The sequence below is a fragment of the Choloepus didactylus genome, chromosome 3 (assembly GCF_015220235.1).
Source record: "Choloepus didactylus isolate mChoDid1 chromosome 3, mChoDid1.pri, whole genome shotgun sequence".
Taxonomy (NCBI): Eukaryota; Metazoa; Chordata; class Mammalia; order Pilosa; family Megalonychidae; genus Choloepus; species Choloepus didactylus.
In genome coordinates, this window is record NC_051309.1 from 158,751,251 (window position 1) to 158,760,307 (window position 9,057).

Here is a 9,057-nt window from a genome sequence, read left to right on the forward strand (position 1 = left end):
GGAAAAGAAAAAATAAATAAATAAAAACAAAGAAACCAGCAAAGAATTCTGGATCAGAAATGCCCATAGTCTAATCACAATCTAAGCAAACTGAAACTTATTTCATATTCTTAATAACAGCTAACACATTTTTTATTTGTTTCTTTTGTTTCTTTTTACATCCCCCCCCATTATTCCCCCTGACCCATCCACCCAGTAACCCCTAATCTGCTTTCCATCTCTGTGAATTTGCTAGCTAATGCTTATTGAGCTCCTGCTATGTGCCAAGCACTAATTAGGCATGATTTTGTATGTGTGTGTGTAATATTTACATTTATGTATATTTTCAATGAATCCTTATAATAACCTGATAATATGGGAACTACTGTTGCTATTTAAAGATGAGGAATCTGGGGGACAGAGAAGTTAAGTAATTTGCCCAAGGTCACACAGCTCGTTAGTGGCAAAGCTGGGCTCTGAACAGGACGGTGTCAGAGTTCATACACTTTACCACTACCCTATGAATTTAAAAAGCATGTGAGTTCTCTGTTTTTACCGTATCATACCATATACAGTAAACACAGTGAAAAGAGGGCAAAGTCACAGATAATGTTTTCTCCCACTCATTACAAACCATCAAAAAGATTTTTAAAATATCTCACCAAAGATTAATGCTAGCACCAAACATGTATATGCTAGCACTATATAACTTTAGAAAAGTACAGTAGCTTGTTTCAAACGCTCAGATAAACAAAGTGCTGCTGATCAATCATGTAAAAGATCATTTTCCCCCAGGCTTCCCCAGTCTCCTCTGGAGGCCAACTTCTTCAGAACCCTCAAAACAATTCACCCTGAGATCTGCATCTCTCTCACCCCTTCCTTTTTCCTTCACGCCACTGTTCTAATGGTCGCTAACCCCTTTTCTGCTCCATCTAGAAATTACCAGAGAGACACAGAAAGACGTTATTTGAGGGTCTGCTTTTTCAGGCCCAAGTCTCAGAGAAAGTCCATGCATTTTTCTTCCTTGCTGGTGGATAAAACTTAAGTGAATTTGGATTTTCGTAAAAACAGAAGCAAAGAGCACCTGAGCCTTTGTCATTTAAGAGCTCTAAGGACTTTTTTTAACAGGGGAATGGATGGTTGGAAACAATATCCTTTCTAGCACACAGCAATCTGCTGCATTTAATACAACCCTGGGTCAGTTAAAAGCAGAGTTGCTAAAGGCCACATTCTGATCTCCAACCATGGGTGTGTAATCACCGTACATTTTATAAAATTAGCCATAGTGTGGCCTCTGTGTGTGCGTGCACACGTGTGTACGCATGCAAGAAGGCTGACTTTTATAAAATAAACAGCCCTATGCACCCATGCAGCTTAAAATTAGTATCAAGCCAAGGTCTGATTTTAATTTATGAAAACTACCTTGTAACTACAGCAATTCTACCCCAAGGTGGGCCCTTGGGGAATGAAAAGAGTCATCTGAGAGGGCCCTTGCTTCAGCATCTAGTCATACACTATTCTCTAATATAAAAATGTAATTTACAGAGTATAGCAATACGAAACTTGCTCATAAATAGAAGGGTGAAAGAGGCTAGAAACTTCCGCCCATCAAGCACTCTTAGCTATTTCTCAGGTCTATGCTTCACACATTATTTTCTTATAAAATATGACAAAAGACATTTCAACTTCCATGAACCATAAAGTGTTTTGTACACTTAGCCCTGGATGGTATGAATTACTGAGCTACCACTAGCAAAGTAGGTGACAGAAAAGAGTACATCAGAAACAGGACACAGCATTGTCATTTACAATCTATACCTCTAAACTGTGATTCTAGAATCTGTTAACTAAGCCAAAATATTAATGAAATCTTATGGAAAAAAAAAAAGCCAAACATGTCTTACCATAACTAGACCTGGTCTGGATTTCTTTTCAATGAGAGAAAACCCAACATCTACTCCTTGACCACAGAGCCCATGGTCTTATAAAACCTGATGCTAGAAATCCTTTGATGCCCTCAAAAGTCCTATTGTGTAGATCACACTCTCGTTATCTTGTTTGGGGATCAGTCTGATTAAATTATAGAAAATTACTAATACATCACGCAGAACAGAAAGATCAGAGCTCCCGCCTGTCCTGTTTGTTTTCCCTTCCTTCCATCCTAATACTCCAGCAGATATTTAAAAAAGGAAGAACAGAGGAGGACGTGGCAACTTCAAACGAGGAAAGCCAAAGAATATATCAACCTCCTCTCAGGAGGAGGATGGGCCTTCAGCTTTCACAGATAGTGTTATTGACCAGTCATAGAAACCAAAGGAGCTTTTTACAGAGTTACAGTTTGGGCTCCACCATCATTTCCTTAACACCTTGTCATCTTCGAGTGCAAAGATACCAGTTCCTTATCAGGTGACCAGGGTTAATGATACTAGATAAGAGTTTTTTGCTTTTGTGAAAACTAACTTGTCCAAACATGATTTAAACCCAAACCATTGGAATCACCAAGTAAGGCAGATTACCGATCCAGCCAGGCACCATACGTTGGAGTATCTCCACATTATTAGGACTACTTGTTTTTAAACCAACTTTTGATTCCACGAGAAGCCTGCTTGGTTACTCACCAACACAGCACTCTCCCTTGGGTGTTTCCAAGGCCTTTGCCCATGTAATTTTACAAGCCCCAGAAGTCAGAGATTTTTTCACACCTCCCTTGGAACTCTCCTAATAGCAAGCACTAACACTGTGGCCGAAAGCTGTCCGAATTATGCTTCTTCAGCATGATTCATTAATGCTTTGTGCAGAGAGAGTGACCAACCCACAACAGTTGTGTCATCCCCAAAGTGAGAAAGTAGACTCCAGTTAAATTAAATATCAATTTTTTAAATTAGAAACTATTTTGAAGCATTAGAAAGAATGTGGTTTTAAACTATCTTCCTCATTTTAACAGGAAAACTCAGTGGTACCCTACTTAGTATATTAGGAATACATGAGTGTTCTTTTTGGAGAACAGAGAGGCACAATTACCTGGTATCAACCTAGACTGCTACTCAATACCTCAGAATCATTAGCTCTGGCTGACAGGAACAGTGATATATTTTGCTACTTCAGACTCAAAATTGTTCCCACGTGGTTCCTGCCATGGTTAGTCAGGTATTGCCTGGTCACTGCAAAAATTGGTAAGAATAAATAAAGGGAAAGAGTTAAATCTTCTACCCTTCCTCCTTCATCAGATTAGCACATAAAGACTAGCAAAAGTAAAAAAAAAAAACAAGAGATCTGTTGCTTTTCAGTCATTTTGCTTCCCAATTTTACTAGAAAGCAAGAGAGAATTTTTTGAAGTCTTGTTAACGAAGAACATAAATAACCTGTTCTGGTCTTGACCCACAACTGAGTAAACAATGAAAATACTGGAAAAACAAAATAACTTTTACTCACTTTTCCTTGTGCTCCCCCTTGGGAATAGGCATCCGGTGAATTTCCAATGATAAGCACGATAGGCTCTAAACTCATACACATTTATGGGTAAGTTAAATCTAATGAGGAACTCCTAAGAGGGCACTAGCACCAGTGGTCAAAGGATTTAGAGAAGCAACACACATAGGAGAGAGCCCTTCCTTATCCTTTTACTCTTCAGTTTGTGATCCTAAGTGAAATAATGTTCATAAAATGCTTAACCCGGTGCCTGGCAAAAAGTCACAGTATTAATTTACCTCTTTCTTTCTTAGACTGAGAAATATTTTTAAGTTACACGGTTTGGGATTCTGCTGAAAACAAGCAAGTGGTGCATCTCAAAGGACCTCTATCTAGGACAGTTTTTCCAAGCAGGGTGTTGGACCTTATTCATGGAAAGAACTTTTTTAAAAATAAACAACAACAACAAAAACCCATCAACAGCAGCAGTCATAAATATATTTAATTTAAATTTAATTAAATGATAATTACTGTTCGAGGCCAAGAAAAAATGGCTTCATTTTGAGTAATAATTTTTAAAGAAATAATATAGGTTTAACACCCTTTGTTGAGGGTCACCTCCAAAAACTAATACAGAACCTCCTTTTGATTTATAGATGATGGGATCATCATTCAACTTTAGAGGACTAGCCATTTTTGTCTGCCTATGTATTAGGTTCATATAACAAAAGCAAAATAAAACAAAGCAAAGGAAACTTCAGAGACCCGGGAGGAAAATAACTTGTACCATTTAAAATCAGAAACCTAATGCTTAGGTTAGTAGTGTCAGGTTAAAGGCTCACCCATCCCCAAAGCTAATTCGGTTCTGAACAGTCCCATGGGTGTCTAGTTGAACAGAAGGAGATAGGAAACCTTACCAGGCTGAGGCCCAGCCTGGGGAATTGCTGGGACACAGTGCCAGGGACCAAGGCTCACCCCAGACTCCATATCAGATAATACAAAGTGCTCGTCTGGATTTCCAGGACTAATCCACTCTAGGGTGGAACTTCCAGGTTCCCTGGTGTTCTCTGCTGTAGAGTGGGAGGGCTGCAGGCTTTGTACATCCCAAGTGTGCCTGGTTAGTACAATCTTTATACTATATTTAACAACAGAAAAATAGATGCAACAAATATAGTCCATGGGTAGCAGTGGCTTATGCTTTAGAAATCTTTAGTCATATTTTCAGGGGTGCAGAGGCAAAGGGAACCTAAGAGGAAGTGGAAAGCATTCAAAATTTTCTATAGAATTGTTTTTATAAGTAATCTTTTGTATTCTAATTTGCACTTTCAAGATGTGTTTATAGGTTCTACAGATTCTTAGAACAATATATCAGTAATGGCTTTTAACCACTTTTGTATTTACTCAAGGGGCTCAGAGGGGCTCTTTGGCTCAACAGCAATTTTCCCCATTTATAGTCCCCCTGCCTACAACCACCCAACCTACCCATCCAAATTACACGTGACACTGTTCTTTAAGGGTCCAATTTCAAACCTGCTCCTGTTTAACTTCTTAAAAACCTGAAATGACTTCTCTTATGGCAATTTAAATCCCCACACTTACTACAGTTTAACTTTGATACAAAACTCTTCTCCAGGGGGAAAAAAAATCTTTCCCCTTAACATAAATTAACAAACAAACAAGAGTTTAGCATTAAAACTGGGACTGAGAATCACAATTATATTCTACACTAAATATAAATAAACACTAATTTTATCAAAGTCAGTATTTATTACATCTCCACACACAGCAAGTTTTTGCAAGATTCACTCAGCACTTAACAAACGTTGTTAACCCGACTCAACTGCAAAATACACCAATTGCCCAGAAATTGCTCTTAGTCCAAATGCAAACTGCCTACAAAACATGTGTAAACCACGCGAAGAAAAGGCAGGCATCCACAAAAATTCATTCAATGCAAAGGTAAGTGGAAAAGCTTCGCAAATTAAGGCTTCCCTTTAAAAACTGGAGGGACGTTTACGGTGTTTCCGAAAGGTAATTGCTTCTTCGGTAAAAGTAACTTCATGTGACTGAAAGAGGGAGGTGATTTTTTTTTTCAAGTGAGTGGATAACTACTCAATTAGAGAACAGGGTGGGAAAGCCCACTCTCAAAATATAACTCAATCACGAGCTAACAAAGTGCAGGAGCGGCCCATCAACCACACGAGCTAAAATGGAGCCTGAATTTCCTCTCAGACAGACAGGGTAGTTGCACCAGGTCAGGGTCAAGGTCACCAGCAGGGCAGGCTGCAGCTGCCCGAGTGCGCTACACACAACGGGAGGGAATGCGTTCCGTCTCCGCACAGCAGAAACAGATAAATCCCTTCTCCTCTCCCACCCTCCCTCTAACCCCACCAACATTTTTCTTTTTTAAGCATGGGGAGAAGAGAAGAAAGGAAAGTGACCAAATAACCCTCACCGCCCTGGTTTTCACACACAAGCTCATCAGCTCCCAAAGTTGCCATCTAAGGGCAAGTTCGCAGAGAACACTGAAGCCCACTTTGTCTGAGCAGGGGAAGCCTCCCCCCGACCCCCAGGCCTCCCCACCCGGATTCTTGCCTTCCGTCTCTCCAACACACCCCCGAAAAAGAACTGGGGACTGTGGCCGGCCGGCCATGTGCACGCACACACTCTTCCAACTGCTGCGAGTTTTCTGTGAATCGCAGCGCGGAGCTTCCCAACTCGCCCTCCCCAACTCCACCGCCTTCTCCTTCCTCGCTCAAAATTTCCCTACACACGCAGCCGCTTGCGAGTGATTGTATGTGCAAATATATTACATATGTGATATTATCCTTAGAACCTCTAGCGGGCAGACGAAGAAAGGACTGCACAGGGGCATTTTTCTTTTTAAAGGAAGGGGGAAAAAGCACAACCCAAGCCCTGTGCGTCGGCTCCTGCGTACTGGGAAGGGGAAAGAAAGAAGAATGTTTGCGGAGCAGGCTGCCTGCAAGTGCCCTTGCTCGGCACTTCGGCCGCGGCCCGGGTGACACGGAGCTGCGCGGGCTCCCGGCCCGACCCGCCTGCGCCCCCCTCCCGATCCCCCGGGCAGGCACCGCCGCGGATATTTCGCGAGGGGGAGATCGATCGCGCTGCCTGTCTGCAGCGGAAACGCACACGCTCACACACAACCCGAGCCCGAGACACCATAACCTTAACCCTTCCCCCACCCTCCGTGAACTTCAGGTGACCGACCACGTCGGCCTGACACCCAGGCCGGCGGGCGCTCCGGCTCCACTCCTGTCCCCAGCCCGGGTTTTGCAAGATCGGGCTCCGAGCAGCGCCAAACCGCCGGGAGAGGGGAACAGGGGGGCGGAGGGGGGGTTTGAGAAATTGACCCTCTTCTCCCCCGACCCCTCCCTCCGACGCCTCCGGCGTCCCCTCCTCCCAGTCACCCCGCCCCACGCCTTCTCCCCTGCCCCCTCCTCCCTGCATTCAAGGAGCCCCGCGGCCCCGGGAGATATTTTTAGTTGCTTCTTTCTCCTTCACTTTTAGCTTTAGCAGCATCTCCGAACACTCAAAGCGGAGAAAGATTGGGGGTGGGGGGATGAGCTAGAAGAGGGAGTGGGGGAAAAGTTAAGAGTCTCGCAAAGAAAAGCCGGAGGGAGGGCGGAGAGGGACTGGGGGCGCGGGTGGAGGAGGGGAAGGGGACCGGGCCGTGCCGGCGGGTATGTGTCTCCAGTTGGTGTGTGTGGTTGCAGCCGGGGAGGGCTGTGATGCACTTTAGTCCTGGACTCTGCTCAGGCTCGCTAGGGAGGGGGGTCTGAGAGCCCGAGTCTCGCCCGGCTCCGTCTGATCCGACTGACCCCGCATTTTATTGCGGCCAGGAGCCCTGCTCCTCCCTCCCCTCGGCTCTGCAGGGACCTCGCGCGCCGCGAGCCGCCCTGCCTCCTGCCTCCGCCTCGGCGCAGCTCCCGCACCCCACATCCGCCCGCCGCTGCCCGGCCTCGCCCCCCGCCCGGCTGCCCCGCGCCCCCCGCGCTCCGGTGCGCACCCTGGCCCGGGCGCCGCGGGAGCAGCCGCCCGGTGGCGCGTGTGTACCCGTGTGTTTGTGTGCGGCGCCCCCACACCCTCCCAAGCCGCTCCCGCTTCACCCGCCCCCGACTCCCCTCCTCCGCCGCCGCCTCCTCCACCTCCGCCTCCTCCTGCTCCTGCCGCCGCCGCCGGAGGCTCCGGGGCCGACCAACCCCGGCGCAACCTTTAGCCGGAGACGGACCTCTCCCTGGATCCTGTACCCGGCGGCGGGCCGCTCGCTCTCGCCCGAACACCCCCAAACGCCATGTCACGGCCCCCAGCCCTCCGCGCGGCCCGACCCCCGCACCCCCAGGCACGGGAGCACAAGGAATTTTTTTTTAAAGATTCCAACCTCTCCCACCCCCCACCTACCCCTCCCCCGACAAAAAGCCCGGCATCCCCACTACTCCCCCCGCTTTCTCTTGCCCCCTCCCCCCAGCAACCCGGAGTGACGAGGGGGAGGGGGGAGCGAAAGGGAAAAAAGCCCGATCTCAAGGAAAAAAAGAGGGGGTGAGAGAAAGAAAGAAAAAAGAGAGAGAGAATAGAAAGGGCACGGGGCTGATCATCACCAACATGGCTGCCTCAGCATAGACCTAAACGAGGAGTAACCCAGGCTGTGTCTTTGTCAGTTTCACCTCTGTAACCCTAAACTAATGCAGAAAACAACGGAGGAGGCTGCGGAGGGGAAAGAGGAGAGGCAGGGCGAGAAAATGGCACGAGAGGAGGTGGAGAAGGGATGACTTACGTGAGGGAAGGCGCTTGGGCTGCTCCTGCTTCCTCCTGGGCATTTTCCCCCTTTTCTCACATTCTCCTTGGTTAATGTGAGATCAAATAAACCCCCGTGGGGGCAGAGAGGCAGACACTGGCAGGAGCGGGGAGGTAGTTGGGGGGCGGGCGGGCAGGGGGAAACCCCTTCTCTCCGGTGTGTGCAATGGGTTGAAGCTTGTTTCCTGGAGCCAGAAGAGGGGTTTTCTTCTTTTCTTTCCTTTCTTTTTTCCTTTTTTTTTTTTTTTTAATTTTTGGTCGTGCACCTGGCTTGTCCCCGAGCGTATTATTCTTCAATGGAAACGGTTCTAATAGGTGTGAGTGTGTGTGTGTCCTATGCTCGCGTGTGTGATGGGAGGTATAAATAAATGAGTGCCGGTGCGGCGGTGTCTATGGCCGCGCTCTGTGTCTCCGAGCCCCTAACACTAATGTCGGGATCAAAGGGCAGCGGCGGCGGCGGCAGCAGCACAGCTCACAGCTCGCTCTCTTGCTCTCTCTTTCTCGCTCTCCCTCTCTCCTCTCGCTCTCTCTCTCTCTGTCACACACACACACACACACACACACACACACACACAGAGGCACAGACTGAGGGAAAGAGCGAGAGCTAGACACACACACACACACACACACACACACACACACACACACACACACACAGAGCAAAGAGGAAGGTGCCCTAAGGCTCCCAGGGCGGACTCAGCCTCGGATTTGCACAGCTCTGTCTGGAAAGAATGGGGGGCGCGCGTGCGGGGGTGGGATGGAGTTCTCCGAATTTATCCCGCTAGTTGCCAAATCTAGGGGGAAAAAAGTTTTTCCTACTCTTTAGACAGCGATTAGTACATTATTCTTACTGATTTT

At 46.9% G+C, this 9,057-nt stretch overlaps 1 protein-coding gene across 7 annotated transcripts in view; it reads right to left on the reverse strand.

Moving 5' to 3' along the window:
* ZNF827 (zinc finger protein 827) overlaps nt 1–8,726 on the reverse strand; it is a 177,506-nt gene extending 168,780 nt beyond the window's left edge. For all 7 annotated transcript variants that reach the window (XM_037830750.1, XM_037830753.1, XM_037830755.1 and 4 more), the window contains exon 1: nt 8,180–8,726. In XM_037830750.1, the coding sequence (XP_037686678.1) occupies nt 8,180–8,222 (43 nt within the window). In that variant the 5' untranslated portion in view covers nt 8,223–8,726. The remainder of the gene's footprint in view (nt 1–8,179) is intronic.
* Nucleotides 8,727–9,057: the final 331 nt, after the last annotated feature.